Raw genomic sequence first — 19,941 nt, forward strand, 5'->3', positions numbered from 1 at the left:
CTGCATTAACTTTGACAACTTGTTTTTGGTTATCTCTCCTCTGTTGTTTCTGTTGTCTAGCTGCACTGCATGCTGCCACACTGGCACTTGACCAGAGATGTGGACATTCAGGATATATAAAAATTCACCTAGTCTACAAAGTTGGCAACTCTGTTGATGACTTCTAGACCTTTTAATCCCTTATGAAGCCTTACCTAGACTTGAATCCTTGGACAGTGGTAGTTATACACTTACACATATATTATACACATAACTTAATTACTATCAATAGTTCCCCCTTCTCTCCAGTAAGTTAAGTTTAACCAAATTAGTACTGAATATTGTTACATTTTTTCATTATTTATAATGCTAAGTCCCATCATGCTGAAATCTGTGTTCATTTTTATAATAAGCATTGATGGATGGCAAAGACTTGGACTTGACTTGGACTTGGTTCAAAAGACTTTAGTGTGTGTGGTTCTAATGACAGTGCTGGTCAACCAGCAGCCTAACCACACAGCAGGACTGCAGGAACACACACACGCACAAATCCATGCCAGCACTGCACATCCAAAAGAGGCGTCTTAATGTTGCCGCGTGTTTTTCACTCTAAATTACATAATCACCATCAGTAAACAGGACCCTGTCTGACTGTCTCACTTGTGGAGAGGAATGTTGTTTTCTGGGGGAAAGTTCACTGAAGTCTCGATCAGGAGGGCTGACTGTTGTGGTGATTGTATTCAAGACAGTAACTACAACAACACAATAGTGGAAGGAGACAAACTGTTAATGACTTAGTTTTTTTGCAGGAGACAGACGCTGTGTTTCAGTCAGAAATGTGACGAGGAGTCGCTAGGACAGAAATCCTTTTTCCACTTATGGATGTGGTCTTTCTTTCTTCATATAAGTTGCCAAAGACACTACCAGTGACTACATTACTGTTGTTTGGTCCTGTAACGTTGCTCTGTGGGTTGAAGTGTGGGACATTTCTCTTTTATTTGATGAGTGCAGGAGCTGCCTAGTTATCGGACCATGAACACCATCAGACCAACACCCTCCTGATCCGTGTCTCTGGCTTCTTCCGGAGGCAGGTCAGGGTGGCAGCGATTCAGTCCACCCTCTCTGCATCTGAAATGTTGACACAGATGGCAAGGCGGAGTATCGGCACATTATTCCTGCACTGAAAGGGCAGTGTGAATGGGGCTTTATAAAGAATGGCTTACATTTACATTTAGGGCATTTATCAGGCGCGTTTGCCCACAGTGACTTACACTATTTCATACATACATTCATACACTGATGGCGGTGGCTGCCATGCAAGGTACCAACCAATGAGGAGCAGTTTGGGGTTCAGGAACTTGCTAATGATGAGATATCAAAGCATCAGATACTGATTTTAGATGATTTAGATGTATCCAATTTGAAACAGCATCATAACATAGAGACAGTTATACTGGCTGGAAGCTAATGCCTAATGCAGAGATTTTCTAACTTGAAGTTATTGTAAACAAACATCATGATTGGTTTTGTACAGACATGGATGTCAGTTGCCATGGCAATTCGCAGGCATACATGAAACATTCTCTAGTTACAGCTTATAAAATAATTCTAAGTTGATTTTCTCTGTTTTATATCATACCATAAACTTAATGTTGTCAGGTTTTGGACTGTTGATCGCAAATAAAACAATAACAATATTTCTGAAGCTGTTTGTAATCCTGACGAACTGTGTAGATTTTGTTTTGAATTAAATGGTCAATTAGATGAATAGAAAGTAGTAAAAACAACCGATGTGTGTGTTACAGAGGAGATGTCATCAGTTCCTTTGGCTCTCCATGGTAAGAAATAAAAGCAGAAGAGGGCCATCATTTCCACTGGAACACTGTTCTCGTATTTACAAGTATCACAGTCTACATAAGACAAGCTGATAAAAGTCTTGCGAACAATATTATTTCAGAATATCATTTGTCTTAAATGCCTCCTTCAGAGAGTATCTTGATGCATATGATGAAGCATAAAGATTATCAACATGACAGTGACAGTCTTTGTCTTTCTGTTTAAGTAGGGAGCATATCATTCTTATAAACAGTCGCTCTGTAGTTGCCATGGTAACACATGCATGCATTCACATACAGACACACACTCACCAAACCACCCTTGACTTCCAGTAGAGGAAGATACAATGCAATCAAATGGCATTCAGAGCCAAAACCTCTTTCCTGTAATTATCCCTTTGAATTCAAGCCAGAGGTCTGACACACACGTGTTAGTGTGCGTGTGCGTGTGTGTGTGTGTGTGTGTGTGTGTGTATGTATGTAAGACAGAGATAATCGGTGGGTAAAAGCAGTGAGCATGAGTTTCCTAAATGACCATCACAGAGAATAATTCACACACACACACACACACACACACACACACACACACACACACACACACACACACACACACACACACAGGTAACTGTGAGAACTTTTTTTTCTCACTCTCCAATCTCACAAGCAAGTCAACAGTCTTCTTCAGTGTGTGTGTGTGTGTGTGTGTGTGTGTGCGTGTGTGTGTGTGTGTGTGTGTGTGTGTGTGTGTGTGTTCTGGGAGCTGCTGCTGTGTTTGCCTTAGTTAGGGTGGAGATGAACACACACGCCACACACAAACACATGTTCACAAACACAGCTCAATAAGTCACAGTACACAACACAACACAAATACACAACAAAGCCACTTTGTCTCTGTTGTTTACATTGGAGCAGTGACTGTAACACTGCTCCTGATTTACTGTGTCTCATGAATTTTGTTAGAAGGAATCTGTGTGTGTGTGTGTGTGTGTGTGTGTGTGTGTGTGTGTGTGTGTGTGTGTGTGTGTGTGTGTGTGTGTGTGTGTGCAAACATGGGAGTGCATTGAGCATTTTGTTAAGATGCCAGGAACTGAGAAGAAATCCTGGCTCAGGTTCTTGGTTCCCCTCCTCTTTCTGGGGACCATGCAGATAGTTTTAGTTTCATGTGTTCACTTTCTTGATAGCTGTGTCTCCACGTCCAGTACAATGGAGGTGGATGTAAGTTTTTTGGAAGATGTTCAGTTTGATGAGAACACAGCATTGAGAAGTCACATCTATCTCTTTCCATAAACACTGTTCCTGTCAGGCTAGATTCGTGAACTCTTAAGACACATTTCTCCTAAGAGAAGTATGCACACATTCCCCAAATCTCATGGACCTAATCATCAAGCAGGCTGACTGGTTGATCAAAAATGCAAAAATGCAAAAAAAAAGAAAAAAGAAAAAGAAACAGACCACACACTCCTTTTCAGTCATGGTTTTCACTTTTGCTTAAATGTTTCAATTAATGGAACCTTGTAATAGACTAGCTTACTCACTCTCTGAAGGACACACTGTTCCTGCACTGCCACTAAACATGATGATGATGGGCATAAATTGGTGTGGAGCTGTCTTGTATGGTAAATGGTTAATGGACTGCATTTGTACAGCAGATTTCTAGTCTACAGAAGCATGCAGCACATGCCACATTCACCCATTCACAAGCACGTTTATACACTGATGGTTCCATGCAGATACTGACCTGTTTATCAGGAACAGAACAGCACATGCAACTTATATACTCCAATCATGAATTCAGTGGCACATTTCCCCCAAATTTAGCTGGTCTACACAGGTTTTTTAAAACATATTTTTAAATATGCTAAACATTGCCTGTGGTTTATCAGTGCTGTGAGCACCAGAAACCAAATTCCACTTATCCTCATTGTACTAGGATCAAGGGAATCCCAGATGCAAATATTTCAAAACCACGACAAATATAAACCAAAAGTTAGTATATCTGGAAGCAAATGATTTCAGTGACCTGGATCTTCAAAATACAAATGTATACCCTGATTATCTGTTCTGACTGTGGTTAGACAGTCTTCATTTGCAAAGCATTTGCCAGAATATGGTGTGGTGTGAGGAGAAGATACAAATGAGACTGTGTTCACTGGACACAGCTGATGTTTCAAACAAGTGGAGGAAATGCACTTTAACACTTTAACACACGCTGTTCAGGCCAACATGCATTCTGAGTGATCCAGTCACTGTTGGACAGCTCCAAGCACAGGTGGGAATGCCCCAAGATGCACCAAGGACACATTTGAGAGATGATCAGTCAGGTGACATACGGAGGTGATCTGATCTGCATGTGACCACGTTCGTTTAGAAGTGTATGGATGCTGAAGAACCGCCTACTCATCCTCATACTGTCCTCCGCGAAACACCACACACAAGCCACAACAACAATCACAATGGATTAAAAGCTGTCTGATCTCCACGTGGTTCACTGGAATATAAATAACATGTTTGGGCTCCTTACTCTGCCCATTTGTGAACACACTGTTTCAAGTAATCATTGGACCAGTACCCACAATTTCCATAGACTCTTTTTCAAATTATGTGATTTTAAGAGTTGTTGCATGAGGAGACACTTCAGCTTGACAGTGAATTCTAAATCATTGGTTTCTTATTGTAAATTCAGCATTAAATGTAAAATGTGTTTCTTGCTTTGTAAAAAGTGTCAGCAGCATCACTGTACCTGCCTGTCTGTTATAATGCTTACAATTTCACCATTTACACCTAATTTATCAAAGAACAACATATTGACACTACAAGTAAAAGTAGAAAGTGCCTGTCTCCAGACTACCTTGAAAAAGGCTCAATTTTGAAACTTTCTCAGAATCAGAATTTCCTTTATTTTTCCCACAAACGGAGACATTTCCTCATTACAGCACAAAAAATAAAAATACCTCTCCTTCACACACTTGGACCTGTGGTACCTCTCCTTCACACACTTGGACCTGTGATACCTCTCCTTCACACACTTGGACCTGTGGTACCTCTCCTTCACACACTTGGACCTGTGGTACCTCTCCTTCACACACTTGGACCTGTGATACCTCTCCTTCACACACTTGGACCTGTGATACCTCTCCTTCACACACTTGGACCTGTGATACCTCTCCTTCACACACTTGGACCTGTGGTACCTCTCCTTCACACACTTGGACCTGTGGTACCTCTCCTTCACACACTTGGACCTGTGGTACCTCTCCTTCACACACTTGGACCTGTGGTACCTCTCCTTCACACACTTGGACCTGTGGTACCTCTCCTTCACACACTTGGACCTGTGATACCTCTCCTTCACACACTTGGACCTGTGATACCTCTCCTTCACACACTTGGACCTGTGGTACCTCTCCTTCACACACTTGGACCTGTGGTACCTCTCCTTCACACACTTGGACCTGTGATACCTCTCCTTCACACACTTGGGGTGTATCAGTCTGTTGCTGAAGGAGCTGCCCAGTGCTGAGATAGTGTCCTGCAGGGGGCGGGACTCCTGCACCTGCAGCGATGACAGCTTGTCCATCATCCTGCTCTCTCCCACCACCTGCACTATGTCAAGAGGGCATCCCAGGATGCAGCTGGCCTTCTTGATAAGTTTATCAAGTCTCCTCCTGTCTGCTGCTGAGATGCTGCTGCTCCAGCAGACTACTCCATAGAAAATGGCTGATGCCACCACAGAGTCATAGACAGAAGTCAGGAGTGCCCCCTGCACCCCAGAGGACCTGAGCTTCCTCAGCAGATACAGTCTGCTCTGACCTTTTCATGCATTAACTCATACAACTGTCTACAACACAGTTTTAATTATTAGGGCCTTCTTATTAATTTGGTAAATGTTACACATTAAGCTATTGTTTTCTTCATGTGAAAAACAGCATCTGTTTGTTCTCATGATGTGCATGTTCATTTGCATAAAGAGCGGGGATGTGAGATCCAATCACAAGAGGTCACTCAAGACGCATCTGAATACCAAGTGTGAACTGACTGAGCTCTGTCCACACTCAGATTTTCACTGGTCTGAATTCCCTGTCAGCAGATCTCTCAAGTATGGGGTCAATTCTGAACTTTAAATAAAACTTTGTGGTTTTATTTTTTGGAAATATAGAACCTATTTAAAGTATACTAATTAGTTATTCATTTATTTCACATATTGAATTGCATGCTTGCCTATAGGCAAATTTGACAAGTTTTCATGTTGAGATGACCTGCTGTGAGTCTATTAAAAACAATGTTATGCTTGCATTTAACTAGAATTAACTGGAGAATTAACTGGGAGTGAACCAGCTGAACACTGGCCCTCTATTCAATCATTTGAATTAATGCCAATTTAGGCCTTTCCAGGAGATGATTTGAATATCAGACACCTGTCAAATGAAAATTGTATCTGTTTATTGGGCTGTCTGTTCGGGGGGGATCATTTTCTACATTCAAAAAACGTCTTATTTGCTTACAAACCTCAAACAACCTGGTTTGTGATTTCTTTTTATTTCAGAGAACAGACAGACAGATAGGGAAAAATGACAAAAATCCAGAAGAGCAGGTCAACCATGCTGTGTCTGTTGACCCCTGTACAGAAAACTCAAACACACATGCATTCACACATGCAGGCGTGCGCACACACACACACACACACACACACACACACACACACACACACACACACACACACACACACACACACACACACACACACACACACACAAGCACATCTGACCTGTGGCTAGCACCTCACATCTGTTACCATCTGTTGATTACTACCAACATCATTAAATCACATAAATAAATAAACTCAACAAAATCAGAACCTGTTGAGATCCAACCCACACTCACACTGACACACAAATACCTGTCCAGGCCAGGATCAATACCAATGCTTCTCTCAGCACTCACTCCAGGCTACAAGCCTCTGTAGCTGCTCTCCTCTTTAATGATCACTAATTAGACAGCAGTAAAACATCATCTGTCGACCAGAAAAAGGTGACAGGCTGTTTAAGTACAACAGGTCAACTCCAATAGGCATACAGACCTGAGTGGCAGTTGAAAGCTTTTAAATTGAAGGCTTTGAACACAGCAGGGACAAAGGTATCTGCTGTTTGCTGCTTTATAACTCTAAATACTGATTATTACAGGATGACAAATGCTGCTTTTACAAAGTTATTTGCATATCAGATATCAGGTATACCGAATCTATGAAATAAACAATACAAGAGTTTAATCAGGATGGAAACAACGACAAACACACTTGAGGTGAGCTAAGAAATACCATAATTTCACTGGGGATGATTAAAGTCCTATTTACTGATGAATCACACAGAGATGCTGCATTATCTCCACAGCAGAGGTTCACCAGTTCTCCATTACTGTTTGTTCACACAGTGCCAAGCAGCTCCGGCATAAAGATGAACCAGTGTGTAATTCACACAGCAAGCCGGCACTGTGTATCCTAAAGAGGCGTGGCAGTACACTGTGTGCTTATTTCAATGGGTTTCCCCCGTGTCCTCCTGTGAATCTAAACATGTACCCACTGACTGTTTAAAATCACATGGATGATGTAGGGCTCTGCGATAACGATCGCCATCATTTTCACAATAACATTTACCATGTTTTGGTTTTTTTTGGAGTCAGTTTCTGTCCCTAGAAAACACTTCACCAACAGCCACTTGTGGTGGATGCATGGTTCTGGCCCCTCCCACTCACAACAACTCAGAATGACGTTATCAAACCGACACAAGAAAATGAGCTGTCCGACTAGCGTAACCGAAGAAAGGTCATAGCACATCGTTTATTTGGAAATAGTTCTCCTACCTGAAGTCTGACAGATGACAGACCAGCATTAGGAAAAATGTCTTGGCGACCACTAACTTCTTCCATCATCTCAACAGCTACCGTCCCAAACAGAACTCCAAAATTATCAGTTTGTGCTATCATGGTAGCATCGGCCTCCCTCAAGTCCACTGCTTCTACTAGTCAAACTTCATTTTGCAAACCAACAATTGCCACAGCTTTTTCAGCCATTACCCCATATGAGAAGAAATTAAAGCAATACAAAGACATTTCCAACGCAATTACTTAACGTACTGCTAAAGATATGATGCCTGTTAGCACAGTTGATAAACAGGACTTCAAGAAGCTAATAACTGTCATGGCTGCCAAGTACACTCTGCCAAACATCAGTCCCTCAGCTGTACACAGAGTGGAGGGTAAAGGTGGAGCAGCAGCTCAGAGATGATTTGTGGTCTGGTGGTATGTCCAAACCACATCAGATCTTACAGAACAGGAGGCTAATGAAGCTGAACTGAACAACTAGAGCAGACAGGAAGACAGACAGAAGGACAGGCAGGAAGACAGACAGGAGGACAAGGAGGAGGATAGACAGGAGGACAGACAGGATGACAGAAACTTCTTTACGTATAACTGCAGTATTTCTTTCCTCATATAAGTTCTCTGAGCCTGGTTCGATCTTCTTTCGATCTTTGTGGAGAAGAATTCATACTGCAGCAGGATAATGAGCCCAAATACACCTCAAAGCTTTGACACAACTACCTGAGGACCAAAGAAAACCAAGGAATCCTGACTGTCCTGGACTGTCCTCTACAGTCACCTGACCTCAACCCCATTCAACATTTATGGGAGCAGTTGAAGACTGAGAGAGCTGAGAACTCTGTGATATCACACAAGCTTTGTGGAACGTTGTTGGTTTATGCTAGGATAAGGAATCAGGTTTTGACACTAACTTTTGGAGTCCATGCAGCCCATCAAAGCAAAAGTGGGACAAACAGAATACTGAGATAATCTGACATTCATGATGATATTTATTTATTTTATAAGACTCAAGTTTTCACTCAAACCGTTCAGTTGATATGATCTTTTGCAAAGCAAACACGGTATTGTGTTCAAAACAAATGCAACATAAGGGTATCTTGACTCAGACTTTTGGACCCTATTGTATGAATTTTTGGTTATGTAATTTATGTAATATGACTTAACTACATAATAATTACCTTGATTGTTACTATAGCTAGAAGAGGGCATCTTAACACGAAACATGATGTCTGGATCATTATAAGCTGCTTTCATAGTGGACCTATATGGTCATGACTCTGATGAGGATGGGCTCAGCTTTTTTATTGATTCAGACCTTGGTAAACACTGCTTTGGTAGCTGCAGGTCTATATTAACATGCTAACAACAATAAGAACTCAGTCCTCTGTTCATGTTTCCCTTCCCTTTGATGCTCTTCCCTCTGGGTCCATAGTTTTGATCTTTACTGATTCAGGAGAGGCTGACTAAGCATTAATACTTTTGTCTTACAGTTTCACACAGTTGAGACATATTCCTACTCAGGAGCTGCCTGCTAAAACGGCAGTGTGCTGCTGTCAGAGGTCAAGCTACTGTCTACCTGTCTGCCTGACTCTCCAGCTCTCTCTCTCTCCATGTAAGGCCAGGCGTCTACTGAGACATGTCAGCTTTAATGGAGTGCATATACACAAGGAGCAGGGGGGTGAAGGAGAGCTGGAAAATAGACTGCGGGTGGGAATATAGTGAGGGGGGAGGACAAGAAGAAAGAGAGAACTACAAAGCCATTTAATTAACTCACAATGTATCCATCAATTGGTGAAATGCAGATGTCAATGCTGAGCAAACACAGAGTTATCAGAGCAGCCAGTGAGTGCTGCAGCTAAAGGCCGGAACACACTGGCCCAACTGTTGGCCGTCTGAAAAGTTTGGGGAGACTCGGACGAGTTGAGGAACAAACCTGTTCGGTGTGTTCAGCTGCGTTAGAACATCATGTAAATATATGTATATATATGTCTATTTCTTCCCTTTTTAATTTTATTGCTTATTTTTGCTATTGTTCCTGTTCTGTAATATATTTCTGTTTTTGTAATATTCTGTTGCTGCTGTGACAAACAAATTTCCCCGTCTGCAAGACATTAAAGGATTTCTGATTCTGATTTTGGAGCCGCACGGACAGCGTCTGCTCTGATTTAACATGTGAAGTCTAAGAAGGGTGGCTGTCGGAGGATTGGACGCCATCAGATACTCTAATTGGCTGTTCTGATTGGCGGTGTATAATATATGTATAATAACGAGCAGAAGAGCAGATAACACGACCATCAGCCCAGCCATCATGATCTTTAAAGTAATGCCAAGTATTGTATTCCACAAACGTCTTCTCAGGTCAAACAAATACTGAGCCAATACTGTGCGTGTGTTTTTTCTGATAATCTATGGTCTGCACTCCGTTCTGTCATTTCCTGTTTTCATGTTTTTAAATACTGGCACGAGACTAGTGCCAACCGATGTTAAGGAGTTTTATTGCATCTCGTGCAAGCGCAGAACATACACGCTGCTGAGTAGCTGGCAGTTGCAGAGGTGGTCAGTTTCAATGGAACTTTTCTGATGAGAGGCAACGGAGTGGTCGGATAAAGGCAGTTGGCCATTGGTTTAAGTCTGGGCGGTGTGTGGGGGCCTTAACAGGAGACCAGCAGCCTTGTTTTTTGAAGCCTCAGAGAGGGATTTTATTTGCACTGCTCGGATGTGATAATGTGTGATCCAAACAGACTTTTGATGGTGACTTTGCCGACTACAGTTTGATCTGAGTGTTTCCACTGCTTGTGTTTGTCTTCAAAGGCAAGAAGCAACTGGTTTCTAGAGTTGCACAAATCAAAGGTCATTACTTGTTGTTATCAATGAAAACTCACGTCTACAGGGCCCTGACAAAATACTTAAAAACTGAAGGCTTTAACTCTGAAGTCAGTGAATCAGCACTGCAAATGACACAAAGAGGCAACAACTAGAGGTGAGCTGAAAGCCACTGCTGAAGTGCTTTAAGCTGCAGACTGTCTAATTACCATTATAGAGCTGGGTTCCAAAGCTCAGAACTTACTTGTTCAGCAAAGAGCTTTATCCATCACTGATGCATTTAACAGTCTGGCATGTTTTCATAAATGACACATCAAGGTTAAAATGTAGGGCTGCACAATATTGGAAAAAACTGACATTGCGATTTTTTTCTAACCCTGCGATATGTACTGCGGTATGAAAAAATACAGGAATTTTCATCAGATGACCTGAATAGCACTTTATATTATGCTGCACTGCTGCTATCTTGTGGACAATTAACCTGCACTGGTCTTAACTTTTTTGTCATTCTGAGCTGTGTGGTACCAGCTTAAATGGTCAAACTAGCTGTGTTACCTCTCGTTGTGGCAACAGATGCAAGACAGTGTCAACACAGAGCACATGTTCAATATCCTCCTTCTTGTAGTCAAAGTAATTCCAGATAACTGACTCTGCTTTTCTTTTTGGCACCAAGCCTTTGTTTTCTGCAATTTTATCTTGTACCCTTGAAATTAGAGGAGTTAGGGTGTAAACAGGTGACTTGACGTATAGCTGGAAGTTGGGCTGTGAACAGTGACACAGAATTTGTCTTCAAAATAAGAGCTTTACATTGCACCCCACTGGAGTTTAGAGCTGGGTTCTTAGCGGGAGGCTTTTAATTTGAAAGTAGCGACCGTTCCTAGCTTGCCAACACAACAACAAGCTAACACAACCAAACAGCTACAGAGACCGAGGAGACACTGCGTCTCCTGGATCTCTGCAGCTGTCCAGTTGTTCATCTTAATGTCCATGCCAGCTAAAGAATCCCCTTCTCACTCCAGCCACTGTTTATTTATATTCTCTCTAGTTCATTTCTTACAATACGTGTCTTTCTGGGACTTGATCTTGGCCTTTAACACACAGTACACAAGTTTGTAAATCATATTTACAGTAAGGTTCAATAAATGTCACCTATATAACCCTGTCCACTTTGAACTTGCTTCTGGCCTTTGTTGCTTTGACGAATTCAGTGTTTCCTTTCAGAGGCCATCTTCTTTGTTAAACAGCATTTGAAGTGAATATGTATTTATAGCTACAGTACAAGATGACACATCCAGTGGATCATTTGCATTCCTACGTACGGGTCCACAGTGTGCTGGTTGCTTGTTGAGTTTGGTTACTCTAAGGCTGAGGGCGACAGCTGTGATGATACTGTGATGTGCAGATGGTGTGTAGGTCATCACACTTGGAGAGGAGGTGCAGGATAAGGCTTCTGAACTTCACATTCAAATTTCAAACACTTTCTGTATAACTGAACAGGTCTAACTGACGTGCTCATTCTGTGAGTCATTCAGTTTATAACACAATTTTGAAAATGCATGAAAATAAGGCTAACTTCCTGAATAAACAAGTTCAAATGTACTTTACGAGGTACTTTACTAATCGTCAATGTTAATTTGAATGTACCTGTTGTAGTTAAGATAGACTTCATGTAGCACTTGCTGGGTAGTGATTTAACTATCCATCCTGGATTCATGAATTAATGAGGTATTCATTATGATGACTAATGCAAGTCTTTGCTAACCAAGCAGAAGTGAAGGCATCATGGTTGAACAGGTGAGAGCAGGCCACACAACTCTGGATTTAAGCTATTACTCAATTCACAAATCTCCACATTGCAGTCCGACCTTAAACCCTCACCGTCTAGACCAGGGGTCTCAAACTCAATTTACCTGGGGGCCACTGGAGGCAGAGTCTGGGTGAGGCTGGGCCGCATCAGGTTTTCCACAAGAAAAGCTCTGATAAAAACATTCCAATGTTCTCAAATGTCTTTATTTTTATTTTTAACACAAAATAAGATGAAAAAAATAAACAAATGAAGAATTAATAAGAAAATAAATAAATCAATCAGTAATAAATAAATAAAATGTCGTATTCGTAAAATGTCATGTCTTATGACATGAAGAAAATGTTTTATGTCATATTAAAATTTTGATATATGGTGTCATATTTAATATATAAATATATAATAATAATAATAATAATAATAATAATAATAATAATAATAATGGGGCGGCTGTAGCTCAGTGGGTAGAGCAGGTCGACTAGTGATCGAAAGGTTGCTAGTTCAAATCCCAGCTCCGGGCAAGGCTGAGCTGCATGTCAAAGTGTCCTTGAGCAAGATACTGAACCCCCCATTGCTCATCAGTGAGGGCCCTGCGATGAGCTGGCGACTTATCCAGGGAGTGCCCTGCCCTCGCCCTGAGACAAAAGCTGGGATTGGCTCCAGCAGCAACACCCCGCGACCCCATGGAAAGGGATAGTTGCTGACTAGAGAAATCTAATTATTATTATTCAGATTCAAATGTCTGTATTAACAGTTCTTTAACCTTTAACTTTCTGAACAACAATGGAACATATAATTCCACTTGGTGTCACTGTCGCGTTGACGTTTCAGTTTCAGTGTTTAGCCGACACACGGAGAACGTCATTTCTGCAATGTGTGTTATTTCCGCCGGCGCCAGATCGGCTTGGGGTCCTGCGCTTGCATATGACGTCAAGCACGGCACAGTTCGTGATTGGTTGAAGGTCAGAAACCATGGAAACACGAAGTGTTTGTGGTGCCCAACAATGTTGAATATAGTTTAACATTAAATTAAATTAATTAAAAGTTATTAATAAAGTTCGGCTCGTGGCTAGCATGGAGCTAGCGCTAACAATAGAGGGCGATACGTTTCTTTCCGTTAGGATTATCAACTAGTTTATTTACGGCCCGGCCTCGTTCCTCTACCAACAACGAACAATGGAGACACAGAGAAGACATTTGTTGGAACTGGAACTGATCGACATTTTTATTGTAAATATTGAGACGAGAACTAAAGAGGAGACGAGTGGCGACGTTATTGTTGTGGAAGGAATACGGCCGGCAAATCGGGATTCCGGAAATGAGGTAACTCTAGCGGACCAATCAGAGCGATGCGGTCTCCGTGAGCTCTCTGTTGTTTGGGGAGGTGCTCGTAAGCTGACGGAGAGAGGGTCGGAGAGGGTACGCTATGACGCAGAGGGCTCTGCGTCGTTGCATACCGACGGATACAGAGAAGCATAAATCAGGACAGCATTCATATCAAATCCGCGGGCCGCACTAACATTAAACTTTCATATGAAGGCGGGGGCCACAAACTATCGTCCTGCGGGCCGCAGTTGGCCCGCGGGCCGCGAGCTTGAGACCCCTGGTCTAGACTATTGTGACAAGCAATCCATTTCCTCCTACCATAACAGCCACGTCTTATCAGTCAGACTAGCTCACTAAAATGATAATGGTCACCTTTAATTTCCCAATAAATCCTGCTGGGATCTAAATGAGAGACAGGTCATGACACCAGAACCTAATTTCCTATTTTCCTTGTTTCCTCTTTGCCTGGAATTCAGTGTTCATGTAGAACAGAGCAAGGCTCTCACATGCAGTGATCTGCTTCAGCAACACATTTGGAAGGAAAGGTAGAAGACGAACTGTTTGGCCTGTCTGCTTGGTTCACAGTTTACAATCTGCTGCTCACAGACGCTGTCAGACTCTGCAGAACAACTATACTATGTTCAAGGCTGTTTGTTTAACACTGACATTTTCATATCAATATACAGTACATCTGTTTTGTTGCTTATATTCATATGAATGTGTCAGCATTTGGTAGAACTCTGTTTTGGTGCTTTTTAAAAGAAAAGTGACAAAATCAAGGCTTAAAGTTTACATCTCACTGTCTGTAAGACTAACCGATTATTCACACCAGATGGCAGAGGTCAACAGTGTAAGTGGCCATCCGTTCAATCCACATCAACTCCAACCTCTGTTACAGCATAGTGATCCTCAGAACCAGAGGTCCTTGTGGTCCCCAAACTTTGTTTATCACACAGACTGCTATCAGAAATTCAATGGATAACAACTGATTTTGAGTCGACTTCATTGGAAAGATGCAGAAGGAAATATACACGTGGCAGCATTGTTCATTGTTCTCTTCACTAGACTTGGAAGAAAAGAAAATAGAGTTCATATAGCAAAACAAACAATAAAACTAAGGGATTGCATCTTAATGTACATCACACACATGTCTCCATAACAAGGCTTGGTCCAAACCTAGTATATGTCTGTGGCTGAGGTGTGAAAATGCTGCCACTTGGTTACTGGGGTAGACAGTCATGCCTTTACAACATGAATTCCTAGAATTCCATTTTCAGATTACCATTTTACTATTCAAATTTAAGTATTTTAACTAACAATTAACCTTATATTTTAAGTGTGTGTGTATACACACACACACACACACACACACACACACACATACACAAACATTTTTTGATTGTATTTATTTTCCTTCAGATGTTAATTATGGCCTCCATACAGAAGATACTGTGCGCACTCTGAAACTGCAACTGTGAATTATCTCCACCACCATTTCTCACTGAATGTATGAATGCACCATATTTATAGCATTCATTCCGTCATATTTGTATAGTTTATTACATAACACACTTGATGAGGAAAGACTTCTCATGTTTCTGCCCATGTGTAATGTCCAAAATAAGGAGCTTATTATCTGGTGAGTGTGAGTTTTGATAGACCCTTGTTACATGTAGACATCTTATCTTGATAGTGGTCCAAGGTAAAACCAAATTAGGGTCATCCCAAGACCCATGAATATCGACTGCAAATTTGTAGGAAATATGGACAGTAATAGTTGAGATACCTGCTCTGGACCTGTGTTGGACAGACTGACCACTGAAAGCAGCCGTAAATCATTCAATATACAGGATGTGTTCTGCTGTATGAATATAACTGGAGTCGTCCAAGGACGTTTGCTACCTGCAAACCTTTTTATAAGGCTCAGTTGTCCCTTTTGTGCCATAAATCACATTGTAAGAGAACCTGTCAGCTTTTGCCAGATGCTCAGAATCTCTCCTGGAAAGCAGAACTCTGCATCCCATAATGTGTCAGTTTGGAACGGGTTAATGTTCACTCATTCTTCCACAAAAGAGAAGCTTTTAAAGCTGGAGTTCACAAAAATGATGCAGGTTTAGAATCTGCCACAGTAATTAATACCTGTGCTATGACTCACAGAACATTCATTTCATTTCTGCTGTTACCTCTGACCTTAAGTAACCCTTTTCCATTATCTAAATAAACTGAATTATCCAAAGATAATTTAACCTTGCATCAGCTTAATCTTCACCTTGAAAGGTGACATTTATCCCCCTTATGATGAGAGCAGTTCATTATAGTGTGTGTTGTACAACTGTGTGTGGTAGGTGTGTAGAGGCATGTATGGGGCAATACCTCAGCATCATTGAGCAGTGAATAATTGCAGTTATTAATTCATCTGGCCAGATATCCCTCCAGCCCCACTGCAGTCCATCATAAGGGTCATTCATTAGCCATGTGTGTATGCATGGTAATCAGTTCCCTGCGGCTTGTGTCCGTCGGGTGACTCCTCTAGGCTTACAACAGCCCTAAATATAGTTATTCTCTGCTTCTCCCTCTGAGAGGCCAAGTGAGAGTGAGCGAAACAAAAACAGATTAGCTAATTAGAGCTTCATCATCTCTTTACTCTTCTCTCTGGACAACAGCGCTATGGAGGCACGACAGCAACAATGACTCTCTCTGGTCCAGTCAGAGAAGACAAATACATAATGTTTGAAAAGTGCATTAACATTTCAGCTTGTTCACATTTGCTTTTTAACAGCTGGACATGGATGGCATTCTAGAGTCAGGTCAGCCTCTCTCGATCTAATGTCCCACTTTAAATAAAGATATCTGAACACTGCATGTCAACAGTTTCATCTTTCAGACACAGAAAGAACTCAATTCAGTCAGTAGAGTAAAAAAAGAATTCTGGGTATTTGGTCACACAGCCGCAGTCTCCTGCTTCTGTCCTTGTGATTAACTATCACACAGTAGCTCTGGTAATGTCAGAGCCTGTAAGCCTGCGAGCTGCAGCCCTGCCAGCAAACACACCAACCCCTTCAGCCTCCGCCCCAGTCCTCTGCTACTGATGCTGATCCTCCACCACCCACATCCTCAGGATAAACATGACCAGAAGAAAATGATAAGATTAGGACCGGTCATCGACATCAACTGATATAAAACTTCAATGTCGTGATAGACTTCAAGATAAATGGCTGAAAACAAATACATGTCAGAAAACAAACTGTAGAAGTCTAGTAGTCACACACACATGCACGCACACACACACACGCACACAAAGAGAATGAAATGGGAAAGGAATGACCTTGTTGTGCTGCTGATGGAATCTGAGAGGCAATATTTCACTCCTAAACAAAAGCAGCTTAATGCATATTTGGGTATCATCTACCCAGTAACCAGGCACGCGCAGGTTAGAGTGTCTGTGTGTGTGTGTGTGTGTGTGTGTGTGTGTGTGTGTGTGTGTGTGTGTGTGTGTGTGTGTGTGTGTGTGTGTGAGCTAAAGCATCATGGCCTGGGCTAAAACATCATTCCCACTAAACTGATGTCAGTATTGAAAACAGATTAAGCTCGTCCTTGTCTTTGTTCTCATCCTTGTGTGTTCTCCACAGGGACTCATGAGACACTCTGACCAATGGAGAAAGAGGATGATGGTGTTTCCTGCTCTCATCTCTGGGTGTTATCACAGACAGTAATTTCAGAATAAGTAAGTTGACCTGGTTAATGCATTTGCATGACAGCAGTAATAGAAGCACTTCCTTAAAGTAGTTATAATGCAGCGCCTCATGTTAGTATGAGCATACTGAGGGTGTCTGTGTCTTATTTCAAATCGAACTGGAACTGAACTTCAAAAGCAATGATACAGGAAGAGATCCTTCCCAAATGAGGCAAAAATAGCCTCAGTGAACCAGAACACAGTGAAACTGCAAGACATGGTGTCTTGGCAAAATGAGATGATGTAACAAAGTGACATGCGTTGCTTTTCGCTCAGGGTTATCCACAGTGAGTCTGAAAAATCACCAGCTGGGGTAAAAGAACATGAACCTGCAGTCTAGATAGAGATAGAGAAGAGACATGTAGAAAAAATATGATTAAAAAGCCCATTGTATTCTCGAAATGTGTGTTGAATCCTGAGAAATATTTGGCTTCCAGTCTGAATCCTTCAGAATAAAGGTGCCCAAGGTGTCACGAGAGAGTTCCAGAGGGTGGGGGCAGCTGAGAAGGCTCTGTGTGAGGAGGAGGATTTTAAACTGGATACGCTGTGGAACTGGGAGCCAGTGGAGGTTCTGGAGGACAGGAGTGGTGTGATCACGGGTGGGGGTGGGGGTATGTAGAGAGTTTTGGATGCACTGTAGTTTATTTAGAGTTTTGGATGGTGTGCCATAGAGGACGCTGTTGCTGTAGTCAATTCTGGAGGTGATGAAGGAGTGGATGAGGGTTTCGGCAGCAGAGGAGGAGACTGATGGGCGGAGTCGGGCAATGTTCTTGAGGTGGAAGAAGGCAGTTCTGGTGATTTGGTTGATGTGATGTTCAAATGAGAGGTCATAGTCAAAGATGACTCTGTGGTTGCGACTGTGGGGGGATGGAGACAGGGTGGAGTTGTCAATGGTGAGGCAGAAACTGTCTGTGGTTTTGGTGAGGGATTTGGGGCCGATAATGATAAGGTCTGATTTGTCACAGTTGAGTTTGAGGAAGTTCTGGTGAGGCAACATTGTTGCATGGATTAGACAGAGGTTGGCATGCAGGCTTTAAGAAGCCAAGTTACTGTCCCTGAGCTGTGGTGCTTAATAATGGGCAGAATAGCATGATAACTGAAAAGTCCCTTGGATTCATCCTCTGGAGATGTTGACTTTCTGTAACAATTTCATAGATACCACACAATAATGGGTGTGTTACTCCAAAGTGGTGGACCAACTGACACCAACACTGCTAATCCCAGAGCTAAGGCACTACTGTGGAAATGAGGAATAATTAACCAGAGTTGACAGTTGATAATTTCTCATCAATAAGCATGAGACGATGACAGCCAGAGGGCACAGAGGGAATCACCTTATAGTTTTCATTCTCTTCTGTGCAAACTGCATGTCAGGAACTCGACAGTAGAAAAGATAATTACAGTTTGTGTCGACAGTTTGAATTCTGTTTAACACACCGCTAAACTACCACAGCTGTGTTAAGTGCTGCTCTGAAGCTGTTGAGGAGCAGGGCCTCAGATTAATGTGATGTCATGTCTCTGAAAAGACAATGAGTCTCCACTGAACTGTTGAAAGTGTTCAGGCTTTTACTAACTTGAAGACTGAAGACTGAAGACAGAATGTTTGTTTCAACCCTTCTATTACAGATTCTAATTTCCTGTGTATTGAGTGTAACACACATTTTACTGTAAAGCCTCTCTACTGTTTATCTAAAGTCCAAACTTTAACACCATTCCCATCCAGCTCATCTCTGCACTTGTTTCTGAATAATATCCATCTAGATCACACACACACACACACACACACACACACACACACACACACACATAGAGAGCCACAGTCTCAAAGTCCAATTATAGTTCAAATAATCAGCCCCTGCAAGAAAAGAAAACAGGAAACAGATACATTAAAGCAAATATCTTACCTGGTGAGGTGTGATGCAGTTCAGTAGATGGTCATAAAAAGAAGAGACAGAGAGAGAGATCTGTTAGCTGCCATGTTGTTAAAAACGGAACAAAACAAGTGTGAAACATGGAGCGGATCTGTGGAAGCAAGCAAGCCAAGCAAGCTAACATTGCACAAGTGTCTTGGACAGAAACTCAATGAACAAACGTGCTCAAAAGGCCCTCAAAATGATTCACTATGCACAATGGTTAGTTATCAGAAGAATGCAAAAAATATTTTTTCCCTCCAATCGGTTGCATTTTTCATAAAGTAGCATCATCCAATGTAGCATCAGTAAGGAGGCCCCACATGGGAAATGCACATGATAATCTAAAGGTTAGTGTGTCGGGATAACAAAATCCATTAATGTATATAAGCCACAGACCGACAAAGCATACAGAAACCAGGATCGCAATGTGACTTTTCCAGAAAATGCATGAAAGAGTGCATACGTAGGAACAAGTATGACTTGCCTTTCCCATCTTTAAAGAAACTGTTCAACATTTTGGAACATGTATTTCTATAAAATGTCAGCAAATGGAGAAAAATATTGATCAGTGTTTCCAAAGACTGTGTTTTGTCCACAACCCAAAGATATTCACTTTACTGTCCGAGCAGAGAAAGGGAACCAGAAGATGTTCAC

At 41.8% G+C, this 19,941-nt stretch overlaps 1 protein-coding gene across 14 annotated transcripts in view; it reads right to left on the reverse strand.

The window, feature by feature from the left end:
• plekha5 (pleckstrin homology domain containing, family A member 5) overlaps nt 1–19,941 on the reverse strand; it is a 217,622-nt gene that overhangs the window by 149,758 nt on the left and 47,923 nt on the right. The window contains exon 4 of one of the 14 annotated variants that reach the window (XM_037121040.1): nt 15,055–17,710. The exons of 10 other annotated variants lie outside the window; for them this stretch is intronic. In XM_037121040.1, coding sequence (XP_036976935.1) covers nt 17,653–17,710 — 58 coding nt within the window. In that variant the 3' untranslated portion in view covers nt 15,055–17,652. Of the gene's footprint in view, nt 1–15,054; nt 17,711–17,734; nt 18,232–18,253; nt 19,132–19,165; nt 19,279–19,941 lie in introns of those variants that run through there. 3 more of the 14 variants (XM_037121037.1, XM_037121039.1, XM_037121044.1) reach the window with 3 other exon arrangements.

The sequence above is a fragment of the Acanthopagrus latus genome, chromosome 14 (assembly GCF_904848185.1).
Source record: "Acanthopagrus latus isolate v.2019 chromosome 14, fAcaLat1.1, whole genome shotgun sequence".
Taxonomy (NCBI): Eukaryota; Metazoa; Chordata; class Actinopteri; order Spariformes; family Sparidae; genus Acanthopagrus; species Acanthopagrus latus.